Here is a 19,119-nt window from a genome sequence, read left to right on the forward strand (position 1 = left end):
TTTCTGTCATTTTAGGATTTAGATTTTTGTTCCTCTCTCCTCCTCTCTCGCCCTAGAGGGTAAAGAGGCTGATACCGGTTATACTAGTGCTTTCATGCAATACGTATTTCTATATTGTTCATGTCATGATAGAAGACACATATCTCACAAACAATAAAACATTCATGAAGTAGATGACCCACCAATATAATCTTATATATTGAATATATTTGTTTTGTGTCAATCACTGACTTAATAGATGATTTATATCAACCTAAAAATCTCATAGGCTTCAGGTTTTATAAATAGATCAATGCTTCTATTTTAAAAATCAGTTTTGTAAATTAAATTATTTAGATATCATTTAGTTGTAATTAGGAACTCCAGTATACTCCTTTGCTATATGTTCCTAAATTCTTGAAGCAGTATATCCATTATACTTTGAAAAAGTTTGGTTATCTTGAACAAATTTTATTTTCAGGTCACTTAAACACATTTGATGTTAAAATTCTTTGTTGTTATAATATCTTTTGCTTTTATTTAGTAATTTATACAGCAGTTCTTTTGAACTAAAACATACACTCTAACCTAAGAAAGTTATAGCCCTCTACGTATATATGGAGCTATTCAGCTTAAGTTGTTTGTTTGTTTTTTTCCCATTTGGAAAATAATGTTCTAAATCATGAAGTGGGAATCAAGAGTCCTAAATAGATAAGAAACATAAGGAAAGTGAACCAATTTCCTGCTCTTATCAAATCAGGGCTTCATAGTTTGATTTCAATATTTTACTTTAATCATTTTCATAGAAATTAGAATGCAAGTATAAAAAATACTACATTTTAATGTTAAATAGAATTTTTTTACACTATACAGCATTGTGAAAAAATTACATTTATTCTATCTTCAAAGATGATTAAGAGTTATTAACTTAAAGATTTTTTAGTTTCCATTCAAGACAGCATTAGTGATTGCTATATCAAGCTCATATATTTTCTTTTTTTTTTTTAAGATAGGGTAATCTTTAATTTTTTTAAGTTATGAACTTAATACTCAACATGAATATTTCCACATATAAAGGATAGAAAAAGGATTCCATATATAACCATGAATCTATCTCATATAGCTTCTTTTTAAAGTAAACAAATTTTTAGCTTATTAATACTAACAAAACCTTATCTGTATCTTCTTCTGAACTTCCTCTTGCCCTCATTTTTTACATGTTTTACTGACGTTTTTCTTTCTTTTTTTGTTCTTATTACCTTAGAACACATCTTTCATAATTAATTTTCTATAAGGAAGTAAGTCCTGATGACATTAACACAAATCAACCCAGAAACTTATAGGACAGGCCACAGCTAATTCAGTTCCCTTGCCAGAACTGATCAACAGCTTCAATTGAAGCATCAAAAAAATGTTATTTAGATTGAAATGGGACCACAAATAGAAGCCTGAAAAAGATTTTGAAACTCAAAAAAGGTCTGTGATAATATTTGGAAGGAAATGTCCTCTATTTTATTTCTCTGAAAAAATTAATATTACCCTCAAGGATCTTCAGTGGCACAGAAACAATCTAACCTTTAGTATAACTTCATGGAGGTGGGTGAAATGAAATTGATCCTTTTAATTTGCTATAGAAAAGCCAAGGTAATTCATGCTGAGAAAAGCCTATGTTATTACAAATTATTTCTCCCATTAACTGATTCAGATAACGATGATTCTAGAGAATGGTAGCAAAATGGAAAATATTGAGAAAGTAAGGTTGGCATTGTTTCATCTTTTAGACCAAAAGATTTCTCAAAACAGATACATTTCCATAGCGCTTACCCACTGAGAGTTCTTAAGAGCTTCTGTTATCCTCCAAAAAAATATAACTCATATAGGCTATTCCCAGATCATAAGCACAAGGTCCATTGACCTCTTGGTAAGTTTTGTTACCAGTGGCAATCTCTGCCAGATAAGGCTTCAAACATCAGAGGTTTGCCTAGGTCTTTATCAGAAGACTTTGGAATAATGTGCTTATTTTCACATAAGTTTGCCATGTCTTAGAAAATTTACAATACAGAAATACAGAAAAAAAATGAAGCACATTAAAACTTTTGAATGAAGCTCTATGCTGTAAAATCAATAGAGGAGAGGAAATGTATGTAGTTTCCCATATCCACCATTGCATCCTATCTAAACTTTAAATTCTTTTTCTAACTCATCTTTCCTGAGGAACTATTTAAGTATTTGATTTAAGAGCCCAGCCCCTGCCAATCTATAAGAGTAAATTAAAATGGTAGTCTTTCAAGAAACATCTATTTAGCTCACTGTGTCCAGTGCTCTGGTAGATGCTGGTTGAGATAAATAGTTCTTTTCCCTCAAATGGCTTATATTCTAAATGACAACAAAAGGTTCAAGCAAGTAGCTTAACTTGAAAGCAAGACTCACCACAGAAAGATAAGCAAAGTTAGTTAATATTGTTGCTTTAAAGAGTGTGACCAGAACCTATGAATTTTATGGCCTTTGAGGCACTGAGGTAGAGTATGAATCTAAAAATGTGACTTAAAAGAAAAAATTTTTTCTAATCTATGTTAAAAGTCCATGAAACGACATTCTATATACTGTTAGAAAGCTAAGTAAATACTGATCTGCTTAGTTTTAATCATTACTGAAAAGGTAAAAATAACATAAAGGAATCCTCCCTCTATACTACCTATCATAGCTATCCACCCATGGATGTACTCCTACAAAAGTAATATATATTTCAGGAATTCTTTTGGGGGAAATGGAATAGCAGTGTGCCAAGACCCTAGGAAAGAGTAAATTGAATGGCCTTACGGGAATTTCATTTTGTAGAGGTTATTCAATCTTTCCATTGTAATAAGCATCTTATAACAAATGAAGTAAGGCAGAACAGAAGAGCAGTTTTACTTTGCCCTGAAAACAGGAGATCTTTTCCAATACTCTTTAGACCTTTTACAATGCTGTAGCTATCTGAAAAAGACTTGATTACAAATACTAAGAGGAAGAGGACTGGTTTTTTTAAAGCATATTTCTCTATATTTGAGATTGTTGAAACATAAAATGTATTTACTAGTATTATCACCAAAAATGGATATTGCTACAAATAGCCAGACTGCTAATTTTTAAAACACGTTATCATTCAGAAATTTTGTTAATGTGATATTTCATTCAGGTCTTGTGTTGTTGTTTTTTTTAAACATACAACAAATATTGTTTATTGCAGACTTTCAGTTGACATGTGAAGAAAGCACTATGAAAATTAATGAAACTAGATAATCTCTAAATGGATTTATGTTAAAATATATAACATTCTTATTTAGCCTCTGTTTATATATGTGAAACAATAGAACATTTAGTGACAAAAATCATTGTTTCCAAAAATAACATTTACTGGATACTACGGTTTTTAAAAAACTTCTCTCTTTATCTAGAATTAAAACATATATAAATTAAATACTTTCTTTCAGAAAGAAAACTTGATATAGTTTAATACCTAAAATGGCACCATTTCCTTTTTTTTACTATTCTCTTCAAATAAAAAAACGGTAGCTTTCACTTTAATCTTCTTTCAATTTTACAACCTTTCCAGCAATAAACTCACTGAAAATGAGAATGAACCAAATAGAAGCTCTGTTAGATAGCAAGAAATAGTAAAGCAGAGTCAAAAGACTGAAAAAATAGAAGAAATTGCAAGGTATCTTATAGTAAAAACAAATATCCTAGAAAGTAGAGTTAGGAATCATTGGACAATCTAAAAGCTAAAATAAAAAATAAGCAAAAAGAGCCTGAAATAGAGGGCAAAGTGAAATAGAAAGAATCCATTGATTACTTACTGAAAGAACCCTGAAATTGAAAACTTCCAAGAATTATAGCCCAAAATTCAAAGCTTCCAGGTAAAATAGAAAATATTATAAGTAGCCAGAAAGAAAAAATTCGAGTATTTAGGAGACATAGGATCACACAAGATTTGGCAGCCACCAGACTTACAAAATAGAAATCTTGGCATGCTATATTCCAGAAAGTAAAAATATGGACTTATAACAAAGAATAATTTATCCGGCAAAATTAAATATGATCCTACAAGGGAATAAATCTTTAATGAAATAGAAGACTAATAAACTTTCCTTAAGAAAAGACCAGAACTACATAGGAACTTTAATGTTATACAGTGGAGTCAAGGAAACATAAAAAAGCATAAAACGTAAGTGAACAATCGTAAGGGACAAAACAAAAATAAACTTAACATTTTAATATAGGGACATGATAACTATATCCACCTTAAATCCTATCATTAGGAATCCTTAATTAGATATGGTCTTAAGCCTGATTTAAAAAAATAATTTTAAAAGTCTTTAGGTTTTTATGATTATTTCAGTTTCCTCCCACAATTAAAATAACATTGTATGGTCAGCACTGTTTTCACTTCCTTGCTTCCCTTGCTTCAAGTCTCAGCTAAAATTATACTTTCTGCAATCAATCTTGTGTGTGTGGTTTCCTAATCATATGTATATATCTATGTATTTCATATATATCCTAGTCATATATATAAAATATATAACAATAACAATATAAACATAACTTGTTATAAGTATGTAATGAATTAAAATAAATATGCTTATCCCCCAAAAAACTATAGATTTTATTTTTTAACCAAGTTTTCTTGGTCATAAGAAAGTTATAGCATAACACTTATTAGAAACCCTTTTAGTAGTGCAAATATTAATAATATGGAAATAGGTCTTGATCAGTGACACATGTTAAACCCAGTGGAATTGTGCGTCAGATACAGAGGGTTGGGGGAGGGAAGGGGAAGAACACGAGTCTTGTAACCATGGAAAAATATTCTAAATCATTGAATTAAATTAAATTTAAAAAAAACCAAACCCTTGTAATAACAGACTTTCCAAAAAGACTTCCATCTTTCTTGCAACAATGTATTTAGAATGAGCCAACTCTTATCTTAAACTTAATATCATTAACTTATAGTTTATTATAGCTTATAATTACAGACTTTCTGTATCTTTGTCTTTTTGAGTTTTTCTACTCTTTTTCTCTACAGTGCCTAGTTTCAGATGAGAAAGTAGTCTTTCTAAGTCAGCCAAATGCCATCACAGAATTCTTTTTCAAAAATTGAATATTTGTTATTTTCTTTTATAGCCAAATGAAAAGGAATTGAAACAGACAGTAGCCTTACTCACTGCTCAGCAGATTGCCCTAGAAATTATTGTCAACATGTGTTGCAGTGAAGGTATGTTATTTGTTTTAAGTTTGCATTTTGGGTGTAGCCTTTTCCCCATGAAATAATGGGGCAGGGGGCTAGATTATATTTGAACTTTATTGTTATTTATTTGTGGTTTGTATTGTTCATGCTCAGATCCTTCTGATGATGAGTGGGATGAGTTTTCTAGCAGTGATGAAAGTGATGCATTTATGGATAATTCCTTCAATGAATCCAATGGACAACTAATGTCCCCACTCTGCCTTTCTGCTGAGGTTCATACTGCTCTTACAAACTACCTCATTCCCAAAAAGGTAAACTGTTTTCTTCTAGTATTTTGGGATAATGTGAAGGACTTGAGAAATAAATCATGTTATAGTCAAAACCCATCTAACATGTAGTAGCCTATATTTCCTCTTTTGGGGGGGAGGGGGACTGGCAATAATCAACTAATAAATCCCTTTAAAGTAATTTCAGTAATTTCTTAACTATGAGATTGTATTGGGTATTAATAGCAAAGTGAAAACTTGTGAAATCATGCTAGTGTGTTGTAATTTATTGCCCTTTTTTTTTGCCCCCTAGATTGTTGAGAAAATTGCCTTTCCAAACAGCGTGGCAATTGACATCTGTTCCAGAAATCCTACTTGGAAGCCATTGATTAGAAAGTAGGAATTTTTATACTTGTAACACAGTTTCATCTTATTATAGGAAATTATGGCTCATTAATTAGGGTATATTAAACCATTTTTAAATTTATAAGCAGATACCATATCTCTAATACAAGAGTGACTTGCTTTAGGGGCAGGTAGGTGACTCAATAGATAACGAATCAGGCCTGGAGACAGGAAGTCCTGGGTTCAAGTGTGGTCTCAAAACACAATTTCTAGCTGTGTGACTTTTGGCAAGTCACTTAGGTCTAATTGCCTAACAGTTACCCTCTTCTTTCTTTATAACTGATGCATAGTATCAGGTCTAAGACAGAAGGTATGGGTTTAAAAAAATGAATTGCTCTGAAGACATCATAATTGCACAAGTTATTTGATTTGGAAGACCTTAAAATTCATTTTACCTCAAGATTCATCCTGTACTAACTACCACAGATTTCATCCTCTTTTCACCAAATATATAGTCACTATTAATTTTAATGTAGAATTTACATTAATTGTTAATATTCAATTCCATTGTCTTGTCACTTTAGAAAAATGAAAAATTCATAACAAATTGTTGACTTCTGATCATCACTTTATCATTGTACTTTTGTTTCAGGATGAACACTATACAGTGTAGAGCCCTTGTGTGCCTTCACAGTATCTTATCTGTTTTAGACATAGACTGTCTTGGAGGAGCCCCAGCACTTCAGACACTTGCACAGCACCTGTCACAGCTTGCTTTTTCTCAGCCAGGTAAATGTTTAAGCTGTATTGTGAAAGTTAGCCTTAATCTAAATTTTTAAGGGTCAGAGAATTAGGATTGTTGACAAACCAGCCTGCAAATTTAATCAACCAATAGGCTTTTTAAGTGCTTGCTATGTGCCAATCACTGAAGAAGGAGAGCACATGATTAAGAAAATTAGTTTAAAAAACCCTCATGGAAGGTTTAAGTGGTCTCTCAGAATTTGTATTCTAAGAATAGAAGATAGTCAGGGCAAAAGCACAGAGGTGGGAGATGGAGAATTGTGTACAAGGAGCAGAGACAAGACAGTTTGGCAGGGTCACAATTTGGGATAAGAAGTAATGCTCATTGAATCCAGAAAGATAGGTTATAAAAGGCTTTAAAAACTAAAACAGGAGGGGGCAGCTGGGTAGCTCAGTGGATTGAGAGCCAGACCTAGAGATGAGAGGTCCTAGATTCAAATTTGGCCTCAGACACTTCCCAGCTGTATGACCTGGGCAAGTCACTTAACCCCCCATTGCCTAGCTCTTACCACTCTTCTGCCTTGGAGCCAATACACAGTATTGACTCCAAGACGGAAGGTAAGGGTCTAAAAATAAATAAAAATAAAAGCTAAAACAGGAGTCTATATTTTATCCTAAGGACCAACAGAAGCCAGTAGAATTTTATTTAAAAGTCACTTTGAGCTGGGCTAAAGTGATCAAATGAGATGCTGATAGGAACATGGAGAAACAAGCCTAATATTACATTGCTAGAGCAGCTATGAATTTTCCTTTTTTTTTCTTTTTCTTTTTAGAAAACTAGATGGAATTATATATTAAGAGCTGTAAAGCTATTCATGCTTATTGACCTAGAGATCCCATTACTAGGAGTAGGCCCTAAAAGCTTTTAAATTTATTATGGTTGGACTGAATATATTTAATTGGTGGTCACCAGGGATTTAATTTCTAAATTCCAAAATGAATTACTAAGGTAGAATGGAATTTATGTAGTTTATTTTTACAATAGAGGGAAGATATTAAGGAAGAGAGAAAAGGAGAGAGAGGGAGAGAGAGCTCTGGCTTCCTCAGAGCCAGATAGAAATTCTAGGTCCCAGCCTGGGGAAAGGAGTCTCAAGATGATGGGACTTTCCCAGAGGTTCATACCTCCAGAGAGGACAAGGAAACTAAGTCAGCCTTTCACTCATCATGGTGACCATCTAAAAGGAAGTAGTCTGAGGTCGGTACGATCTCCTCCAGGGGTCCAGTTCCACAGCCAAGTGTTTTCACTCCACGTCTGAGTGTCTGTCTTCTAGTCTCTCTTTCGAGTGACTCTTCTTCACTACAAGCCCAAGTGACAGATCTTGATTCCAGTCCAACTCCCAAGTGACTGAATCTTGATTGATCTTATCTTCATGTACCTCTGTTTCCTCTATTTAAAGACCTTTTTCCGAGTCTTGTGTCACTTCCCCTAAATTTTATGTCTACCAATCACCGTAGACACTTCTCTCCAGGATTGCCCATTCTTTCACAGGTAGGTCACAGACCTTCCACTCAGTGTTTGAAATGGGTGTTCACATCTTTTGTGGTTAATTCACATCTTTTTGTGGTTAAAATCAGTAGATCTACTTTAAATACTGGGTTTACACTTTGGGGATTAAAATCTAAAAATAGATAGGGGATTACAATTTTATCTTCACTATCAAGGAAGAGCTAAATACCTTCATTGTTACAATCAGGAGATAGCTAAATCCAGTCTTCACAAAGCATTATTGAAAAGGTAAAAAGCTATGTAGGAAAATATTTATGGAAACTTTGTTTATTATGACAAAATAACTAAAAATAACAAATGCAATGAATGAGAGAAATGGCTGAATAGATTGTGAAATGTAATTGGAATGACAAATATTGGAAATATAAAGAAAATTAGAGAAATTGAGTTGAAAAGAGAATATATACCATGATTACATTTTAAAAAAAAAACAGCCACAAAAAGTATCCAAATAAAACAAATCCAAAGGGAACTCAAAAGCAGAGGATGCTTATATTAGTATACATATATAATTTACATATCTTAAAAGCAAATTGTAAAATAATGTGGAGTTTGTGTTCTTATACATAATCTTTTTTATGCATTTGTTTAGCGAAATGTTCTTTGGTGGTGGTGGTTATTAAGTATATAATTTAAAAAGTCATGGGGCATTAAGCGCATAGAATGGGCTGAAATAGGGAAAAATCCAAGGCAGGGAAATCAGTTTAGGAAGCTATTGCAGTAATTAAGGCAGGAGGTAACAAGGGCCTGTTGTGTAAAGGAAGAAAAGCAATTGGATAGAGAGGAGTGTAACAAACGCAGTTGATAATCTGATGGAGCATGGACCCTTTCTGACAATATTTTTAAATTCATAAAATAAAATACCCTGGATTATAAAGGAAACCAATTATGTTGAAATACAGTTATCAAAATTACTTCCTGGGTCTCAAATTAGGAATCCCTGTGGTAACGGGAGAATCTAGAAATGGCAGTGGAGAGCAATGAATATTCCAACTCCCCTTCTTGGACTAGTTTGTTCAGTGGTGTAAATGAAAGTACAGCCAGTGATAGGGAGGACTACTGACAGAGTGAGAGAGACTTACAGTCAGAGCTAGTAAAGAAGAGTGATAGGAAGAGTTATTGGACAAAAGGAGATCTGTTGAGAATGGACTAGGAATTTCAAGGAGCACAATGGAAGGAGTTGGCAACTAGCACTGGACTCAGTAGTTTGAAAAAAGTAGCTGTTCTTTAGGTTATCTCTTTAATTGGTAAGGACTTTTAAAGGACATTTTTAGAGTTTTTATGGTTCTTTCCATTTCTGTTGTAGATCGTTACCATGTATATTGTTTTCTTGGCTGTATTCACTTAATTTTGCTTCAGGTTCATGTATTGTTTAGTTTCATGATTCTTTGTATTAATTCCATTTGTTAATTTTTACTGTATTAATTTCCATTTGTTATTTTTTACATTACTGTAATAGTTTATTACATTCATAGACCACAGTTTGTTAAGCCATTAACAATGGGCATTTCCTTTGTTCCAATTCTTTGCTATCACAAAAAGTGCTGCTTTAAATATTTTTGGATATGTGAAGATTTTCTTCTTTTCAGTGGTTTCTTTGGGATATAAGGCTAGTATGCCTTTGACTATGGGTTAAAGGGTGTGGATATTTTAGACACTTCATGATTCTAAGTAGCTTTTTAAAATGGATGTACTGATCCACAGTTCTACCAACTTCTTTACCTTATTTATAAGCACTTCTTTGCCTATTTTCCCACAACTCTTTCAACATGACTATTCCCATCTTTTGTCATTTTTGCCAGTTTTCGGCAAAACAACCTGAATTGTTTTGAATTACACTTCTCTTATTATATTAGTTGGAATATTCTTTCATATGGTTAGTAATTTGACATTTTTCTGTGAACTGATGGTTTATACCCTGGACCATTTCATCTCTTGGAGAATGGCTTTGGTCAGGATTTTTTATAAAAGGGCAAATTAGTCAATAGGCTACAAATTAAATAAATTCCCTTACTCTGTGTTTTGCTGCTTTATTAGAACAAGCACTAGATTTGAAGTCAAAATGCCTGGGTTTTTTAATCCTTCCTCTGCCATTTAGAACTTGCATGATCTTGGGTAAAATCAGTGAAATTTGGTCTTCAGTTACAAAATCTTTAAAATAAGGGGTTTAGATTAGATGATCCTTAAAAAATCACATAATCCTACTTGTATCCTAGAATTCATATGTAGCTTTGACTGATAGCACTACATAAATGTTAAATATCCCTTGCTATCATTATTTATTACCAGCCATAGCTTATGGCATTTTGAGAATTTATTTTATATTGTATTTTATAGTCTGAATTTAATGTGAATTGTAATCAAGCCTGATAGAACATAAAACCATGCAGATTTAATTCAACAAGGATATATAAATGCATATTACAATGCTACCCATTTGTGTTTCAAACAGGTAAATTTACTACTTCATGGAAGATAATTTTAATTTAATTGTGGGCTGGAAAGATTAATCAGGGATGTTATTACAATTAAACTATTTTATTTGGGAAAAACAAATGATTTAAGAATTGTTTAAATTGTAATCAGGCCACTTATTTGAGCCACTGTTCTCAATAATAAGTAATGCACAAAAACTAATAACACAAGATAGAGAATCACAAGTAGTTTTTTGAAAAGTAGACTGTCACCTAAAATTTCAGTTTATTTATTGATCAAAAATTTGCATCCTATATCTTATACCTTTCACCCATACTTTCCTCCTTTTTTTGCCCTGGCTTTAACCACCTTATTATCCTTTAGTAAACTACAGAAATTAGAATGAGTCAGATGGAAAATTCACATATTGTATTGGTCAGAAGTATTTTTGCAGGAGTTGTGTAGCAATGTAACAGTGGTGTGTTTTTGTCTACTTCCTCCAACAGTTTGCACAGGTAAAATTACAACTTGAGTGTAAAGGTCATGAGTACCGTTAACATAGTTATACATTCAGTATATATTTGAGAATGGAAAGATCTTTTTTCAATTACTATGTAATTGGATCTTAAATTATTTAATTTCTAGACGCATTTAAAGTATTTTTTAAAACTTTGAGGCATTTGCTCTTTTCCACTTCATTGTTGAAAATATGCAGAATCAGGGGATGGAGCCAAGATGGTAGAAGAGGTACCTATAGGCTCATCTGATCTCTACTAAATTTCCTTCCCCCCAAAAAACTGATATAAAGCCTCAGAATGAATCCTGGAGCAGCATAACCCACAAGAAGGCAAGGTGAAGTAATTTTTCAGCCTAAAAGAACTTAGAAGGCCTAGTGCACTGGGGTGGAGGTAGAGTACAATGTTCCAAGGCAAGCCCCACTGGAGCAACAGGTTGTGAGTGCAGCTGAAGCAGCAGCAAAAGCTTCTGCAACTTTCAGCCATATGTGTATAAGAAAGTGTTTTACAACTGGGCAGAAGGAAATTATAGGAGTTCCTTTGGAGGCTTTGGGTACAAGACTTTTGTCCCATAGTCTGTACACAAAACCAGGTCACAGAATGTGTGTGTGATCTCAGGGTGAAAAGGAACACTAACAGATACCAGTGCTTGTAGTCATAGGGGAAATAGGGAACCCTGGTCACAATTCCAAGGGGAAAAAGAGAGGTGGGGGTTACTCACAGACCAGAGCACAATATGTTGAAAGAACTAAAAGTAGATAGATCCCCAGAGCCTGGTCTGAAGGTGGCTGCACAAAGAACTTGAAGCTTGCTTTAGTGCTCCCTTTTCCACACTTATAGAGCCCAACTTTTTTTTTTATTATTATTATTTTTAATTTTTTTAGTTTGGTCATTTCCAAACACTATTCATTGGAAACAAAGATCATTTTCTTTTCTTCCCTCCCCCCTCCCACCACCTCTCCCATAGCCCACGTGTGATTCCATTGGGTATCGCATGTGTTCTTGATTCAAACCCATTTCCATGTTGTTGGTATTTGCATTAGAATGTTCATTTAGAGTCTTTCCTCAGTCATATCCCCTCCACCCTTGTATTCAAGCAGTTGCTTTTCATCGGTGTTTTTACTCCCACGGTTTATCCTTTGCTTGTGGATAGTGTTTTTTAGATCCCTGCAGATTGTTCAGGGACAATGCATCGCCACTAATGGAGAAGTCCATCACCTTTGATTGTACCACAGTGTATCAGTCTCTGTGTAAAATGTTTTCCTGGTTCTGTAGAGCCCAACTTTTAACAGTTTTTAAAAAAATTAAAATGAAAGCAGAAGCCTGGAAAATGAGTAAACAAACAAAAAAGAAACTTGACATAGAAAGTTATTTTGGTGATAGGGAATACCAAAATACAAACTTGGAACAGAAGACAACAAAGTCAACACTACTGTATCCAAAGCCTCCAAGAAAAATATGGATTAGTCTCAAGTCCAAAAAGAATTAATAGAGGAGCTCAAAAAGAAATGTATAAATCAAATAAGAGAGGGAAATTGAGAAAGAAAAGAAGAAAAAATGGGAACAGAAATGAGAATAATACAGGAAAATCATGAAAAAAGAATCAACAACTTGGTAAAGGAGGCATAAAAAAAAACTGAAAAAAATTTAATATCTTAAAAAACGGAATAGGCCAATTGGTAAAAGAGGCACAAAAATCCAATGAAGAATAGAACAACTTAGAAAAGCAGAATTGGCCCTTTGGGAAAAGGAATATGTAAATTTAATGAGAAAAAGAACTCTTTTACAAAGTAGAATTGGACAAATGGAAAAAGAGGTACAATAGCTGACTCAAGAAAATCATGAAATTATTCCTTAGAAAATAGAATTGGGCAACTGGAAGCTAATAATTATGAGACATCAAGAAACAGAGTCAAAAGAATGAAAAAAATAGAAGAAAAATTATCTCACTAGAAAAAAAAAGTGATCTGAAAAATGAATTCAGATCATCTGAGAATTGTCAGGTCACCTGAAAGCCATGTTCAAAAAAGGAACTTGGACATTATCTTTCAACAAATTATCAAGGAAAAGGGCCCTGATATTCCAAAACCAGAGGGGAAAATAGAAATTTAAAGAATCCATTGGTCACCTCCTGAAAGATACCAAAAGGATAACTCCCAGGAATATTATAGTCAAATTCCAGAACTTCTAGGTCAAGGAGAAAATATTTCAAGCAGCCAAAAAGAAACAAAATATCATGGAGCTATAGTTGGGATAACACAAGATTTAGCGTTTTCTAAATTAAAGGATTGGAAGGCCTGGAATATGATATTCCTGAAGGCAAAGGAGCTTCAACTAAGAATGACTTACTCAGCAAAACTGAGCATACTCCTTTAGGTGGGAAAATGGGTATTTAATAAAGGACTTTATTGCATTTCCTATTGAAAAGACCAGAACTGAATGGAAAATTTGACTCAAGAAAAGCATAAAAATATAAATAGGAACGAGAATTCAGAAGCCATTCAACAAGGTTAAATTGTGTACATCCTTCCATGGGGAGATGATTCTCGTAACTTCAAAGAACTTTGACAGAGGGCAGGGTGTGATTTGAATGACAATGGGATGATATAAAAAAAATTATGAGAACAGGGAATGCATTGGGAGGAGAAGGAAAGGAAAAACAAAATTGTAAACATGCATAAGAAAGGCATGAAAGATCAGTTTTACAGTGGAGAAGGAGTTGGGGAGAAAAGCATGTGAACCTTATTGCCATCAGAACTGGATCAATGAGGGAAGAACATACACAATCATTGAATATAGAAAGTTGTCTTATCCTACAGGAAAGTAGGAAGGGGAAGAGAAGGGAAGGGAGAGAGGCTAATAGAAAATCGTGGGTTGTGGAGGTCAAAAACTAAAGTGTAAATGGGACAGAGTAATATAATACACAGTAATCACAATGATGCAGAAATCTTTTACAAGTCTAATAAAAGCTTCATTTCTTAAATGTATAGAGAAATTAGTTGAACATATAAGAATACAAGTAATTCTCCAATTAATAAATGGTCAAAAGATATGGACAGGCAGTTATCAAAGTAATTGAAACTTTCTATAGTTGTACAAAAATAAAGCCCATAAATCACTTAATTAGAGAAATATAAATTAAAACAACTTTTGAGGTACCACCCCAAACCTATCAAATTGACTTATGACAGAAAAAGAAAAAGACAGAACTTGGAGGGAATATGGGAAAGTTGAGACACAAATAAATGCACTGTGGGGGAGTTGTGAACTGATTCAGTTATTTTGGAGAATAATTTGGGCCTATGCCCGAACAACTCTATATAGCCTTGGACCCTGCAATATCATTAGTACATTTATTTTCCAAAGAGATAAAAAATGAAAAGGGGAAAGATATCTCTCTCTCTCTCTCTCTCTCTCTCTCTCTCTTTCTATATATATATATATATATATATATATAGCTATAGACACACAAAAATATTTAAAGCAACTTGTTTTGTTGTGGCAAAGAATTAGAAAGTGAGGCTAACTCACATTGGGGAATGACTAAGTTATAATATATGATTGTAATGAAATACTATCGTGCTGTAAGAAATGACAAGCAGGAGAAAAACTCAGAAAAACCTGGAAAGACATAACATGAACTGAAGCAGAATGAAGCGGAACCAGAAGAATACTGTACAAAGTGATAAAAATACTGTCCAAAACAACTGAATAACAGCTGTACCCAGCAATATAATGATCCAAAATTATTCCAAAGGACCCATGATAGAAAATGCCATTTGCTTCTACAGAAAAAGAACTAATAGAATCTGAATCCTAACCAAAGCAAACATTATTTACTTTCTAAATTTTATTTGAGTTTTCTTTCACAAAATGATTAATGTAGAAAAATATTTTACATGATTGTACATGTAAAATCTATGAGATTGCATGCCATCTCAGTGGGGGGAGGGTGGGTGGAAGAAAGGGAGGTTGAGAATTTAAGACACAGTATTCTTTGGAAAATATTGGAAATTATTTTTACATGTAAAATGGGAGGAGGAAAGTAAAATAAAAAAAATATATATAAAAATCCATGTATCCTCTACACATTTTTTCAAAATAACAAATTTTCTCAGATGTTTTTCATCCTACCACAAATTTAAAGGATGGTAAATACATCTGTCTATATTATTGATAGTTATACAAAATGATAAAGAAATCCTGGTATGTACAAAAAAAATGAAGATTATAAGTATATAGTGAGTATAAGTAATGATGGAGAGGGTGATCTGCAAGAAAAGACAGAATGGAACTTGAATTTGACTTAGCAATGAGAAAGGCTACTTCTGTGAGGTAAGGTGGAGCTAGGAGGCATTTTAGTTATAAGATATGAAGAGGGATTAAAAGGAAAATCTTTGTTAATAGCCTGTTTTTCAGAGTGAAATATATAGAGTTCTCAGAAGCTGTGGGAGGCTTGAGGAGGGATGAAAAGTTGTAGAAAAGCTGCTGTGGCAGGGCAGCTGGTTGGCTCAGTGGATTGAGAGCCAGGCCTAGAGACAGGAGGTCCTGGGTTCAGATCTGGTCTCAGACACTTCCTAGCTGTGTGACCCTGGGCAAATCACTTACCCCCGTTGCCTACCTTTACCAGTCTTCTGCCTTAGAACCAATACTCAGTAATGATTCCAAGATGGAAGGTAAGGATTTAAAAAAAAAAACAGTCATCAAAAATTACTGTGGCAAGTGAGATAGTCAGTGAAGGAGATATAAAAGGATTGCCTTGCTGCAGTGAGGACCTTGTTGGGATTATATAATAAAATAGTAATGGATCCATTCAGCACAATTTTGTAAAAAAAATATGTTTCATCTTCATTCAGTAACGTGAGTAGACACAAAGACAGCAGAATGTGGGAGTAATCCAAGGCCGAGGTTAAACATGGCATAATCTTTGATAGGAAATGGGGCAAGGGACTTGAGAACAATTGAACATATGAATCCAAAGGATCTAGATGAAGAAGGGAATAGAGTAGGGGGTATAGGAGTGATAGAGCCTAGAAAAGAACTGAGGAGTAGAGGTAAGGATGTGCTGAAGCCAGCTCTATAAGGCTATCAACATACTGCAAAATTTTTTGTGTGAGCATTTATACTTTTAACAAATCAGCAAATGCTACTACAAACCTGGACTTGATTTAAATTGCTTTGTTGGTTTAAGACTTAAAATGAAGGAGAAAATGTTATGCAGATTAAGCTTTAAAATGAGAGGAAAGACAGTTCTGTATTGTCATTGTAATGACAATGCCAGTGTTTAGGCAAAATTCATGAAGGTCATCAAATGGAATGATGTCAAAGAAGAGTTAAAAAGATGTGACCCAAAGTAGTGTCTTCCTTCTATACAGCTTCATAAACAACTTAAAGATTTGTTGTAAATAAAGTAATCTTTCAAATAATGACTCATTAATATTATGTGTGCAGTTACCTTGATTTTATAGTTGAATTTTGCTAAACAGAGGCATTGTCATTACAATTCCTCAAAATGGGAAGGATATTTGAAATGATCTACCTTCAGATGTGGAAAAAAATATTCTCCAATAAAAAGAACAGTGTGAGTTAGCAAGAAATCTCAAAAGACATTTTGGTTTGAGGTAATACTTAGAATCAAAGAGGCACTTCTGTTCTTAACCAACAAGGAATGGGGGATGGAGAAGAACTGATCCTGAGGCAGATTATAAAACATGAGACATTTTCCAAATTTTATGACTGTACTTCATGTGGATGGGTTACAAATTCTATATCAGATATAGTTGTATTTGAATGTAAGTACAAAAATCCATTTTTCATTACTGTAACTTATGATCACAAATTATCAATGTATATGCAGAGAAAGGCATTTCAAAATAGGCTGATAGGGACTTCAGATTTGTAGATTAAAGAAAGACATGTCATGTTCTTATTATACTAGGGTATTGCTATTAGTGTACTAACTTATTTTGCCACTGTCTTGTAAAAAACAAAACAAAACACTTGTAAAATGAGGTTTTGGGGATTATATTTTTGTATTTTGTGTATGTTTAGATTTTGCCAAACACACAGAATTTCTGGAAGCCATAAGTAGTGCTTTAAGGACTCTCTTGCAGATAATGGCATCCAAGAACATTTCTCAGGTGAGATTTTTTCTTTTTTGTATAAAATTTGGGGTTAAGTGGAAGGTATTTGTTACACAGGTAAGCAAAGTTTAATGATTTATTTCTGTAGTTTGAATGACCTTGCAACAAACTCTTAGAATAATAATAATATTAATAGTAGCTAGCATTTATTTGCAAAGCCCAAGGTCACACAGCTCAAAAGAGTTTGATTCCAGATTTAAACTCAGATCTTCCTGACTTCTGTTCCAGTGCTCTATTCACTGTGTCACCTATCTTCTGACTTTATAAATAATCATAGGGATTATTGGCCCAGTTATGCTTTGTATTTGGTGGCAATAAATAAATAGTAAAAAAGCAGTTAATGATTTTTACCCTTCTGAACAGTAGCCCCTTGTTATTCCTGGATAGACAAGAGTAAATTTTATTCCTAGTACTGAATGTTCAAACTTTACTTTTTAGAGATTCTATAATAAATTTAATAATTTATTTAGGTGGAAATTGTATTGAAATAGATGAGTTTGGAACATTTTCCTGTTTGCTTTTTAAAATGGAGCATGGCTTTGCTATTGAAGTAAATATATAATGTCTATGTCATTTTTAGTTGTATTATTGAGAGCAGAATTTTTTAAATTCTAATTATAAAAATTTCACTATACTTGGGATTTTCATCTGATTTTAAATTGGGAATCACAGGCCATGACTTTTTTTTTTAGTAAACATTTAGTTTTTTTCCCATGTTACTTCTGATAGGAGCTAAAAGCACGTAGAAGGTTTATGAACTCATATGAGAGATCAACTGTAGAAAAACTGAGGACTAACCAAATATTTCTTTGGTAATTGGTTGTGCTACCTTTTAAGAAAAATATCAAATACCGGCAATACTATTATTAGGTCTGTATCCTAAAGAGTTTAAAAGAAAAAAAAAGGAAAAGGACCTATATGTACAAAAATATTTATAATAGTCCTTTTTGTGATATATGATTGTAATGGAATATTATTGTACTAAAAATATGATGAGCAGTAGGATATCAGAAAAACTTGGGGAAATTTACATGAACTGATGCAGAGTGAAGTAAGCAGAACCAGGAGAACATTGTACACCATAATAGCAATATTGTTCTATGACCTGTGAATAATTTAGTTATTCCCAGTAATATGGTGATCCAAGACAGTTTCAAAGGACTCATGATGAAAAATTGTCAGCTGCTTCCAGAGAATCTGAATCCAGACTTAAGCATACTATATTTCACTTTCTTCATTTTTTCAAGTTTTCTTCCCCAAAAGAATTAATATGGAAAAATGTTTTACATAATTTCACATGTAAAATCTAAATTGGATTGCTTACCTTCCCAACAAGGCTAGAGGAGAGGGGAGGGAGAGTGAAAGTGAAAACCAAGATAAAACAAACATCAATTGTTTTTACATGTAATTGAGGAAAAGAAGAAAATAATTAGACTACTGTCTAGTTTTCCCAGACATTTCTGTTGGATACTCATTCTTTATCCCAGTAAATGGGGTCTTCGGGTTTATCATATATACTACTCTTTGTTTGTTGTCTACCTAATCAGTTTCTCCATTTTTCCCCCCCTTAACCCTTACCTTTCATCTTAGAATTAATACTAAGTATTGCTTCCAAGGCAGAATAAGGCCAAGGGGGACAAGTGATTTGCCCACAGTCACACAACTAAGAAGTTGTTTAAGGCTAGATTTGAACCCAGGACCTCTCATGTCTAGGTCTGGTTCTCAAATCTACTGAGCCACTTAGTTGCCCCTAGTATAATATTTTTAAGCACATAAAATACATCTTTTCTGAGGATCTTTAAGTCTATATTAAGAAAGATGAATCCAAATGACTTGGAAATGAATTTTATTTGGATGGATGCTTTTTATTTTATACTTCACTTTATTTTTTTTAAATATTTTTTATTGAAAGGTTAGATGA

At 33.2% G+C, this 19,119-nt stretch overlaps 1 protein-coding gene across 3 annotated transcripts in view; it reads left to right on the forward strand.

The window, feature by feature from the left end:
• Positions 1-19,119, forward strand: part of HEATR3 (HEAT repeat containing 3) — a 45,955-nt gene that overhangs the window by 18,270 nt on the left and 8,566 nt on the right. For all 3 annotated transcript variants that reach the window (XR_458239.3, XM_001371259.5, XM_056812268.1), the window contains 5 exons: positions 5,143-5,233; positions 5,360-5,517; positions 5,786-5,868; positions 6,470-6,606; positions 17,107-17,195. Coding sequence is in view for 2 of the 3 variants with exons in the window: in XM_001371259.5 (XP_001371296.2) it covers positions 5,143-5,233; positions 5,360-5,517; positions 5,786-5,868; positions 6,470-6,606; positions 17,107-17,195 (558 nt within the window). In the remaining variant the exon portion in view is untranslated. The remainder of the gene's footprint in view (positions 1-5,142; positions 5,234-5,359; positions 5,518-5,785; positions 5,869-6,469; positions 6,607-17,106; positions 17,196-19,119) is intronic.

Source organism: Monodelphis domestica, chromosome 1 (assembly GCF_027887165.1).
Source record: "Monodelphis domestica isolate mMonDom1 chromosome 1, mMonDom1.pri, whole genome shotgun sequence".
Classification (NCBI taxonomy): domain Eukaryota; kingdom Metazoa; phylum Chordata; class Mammalia; order Didelphimorphia; family Didelphidae; genus Monodelphis; species Monodelphis domestica.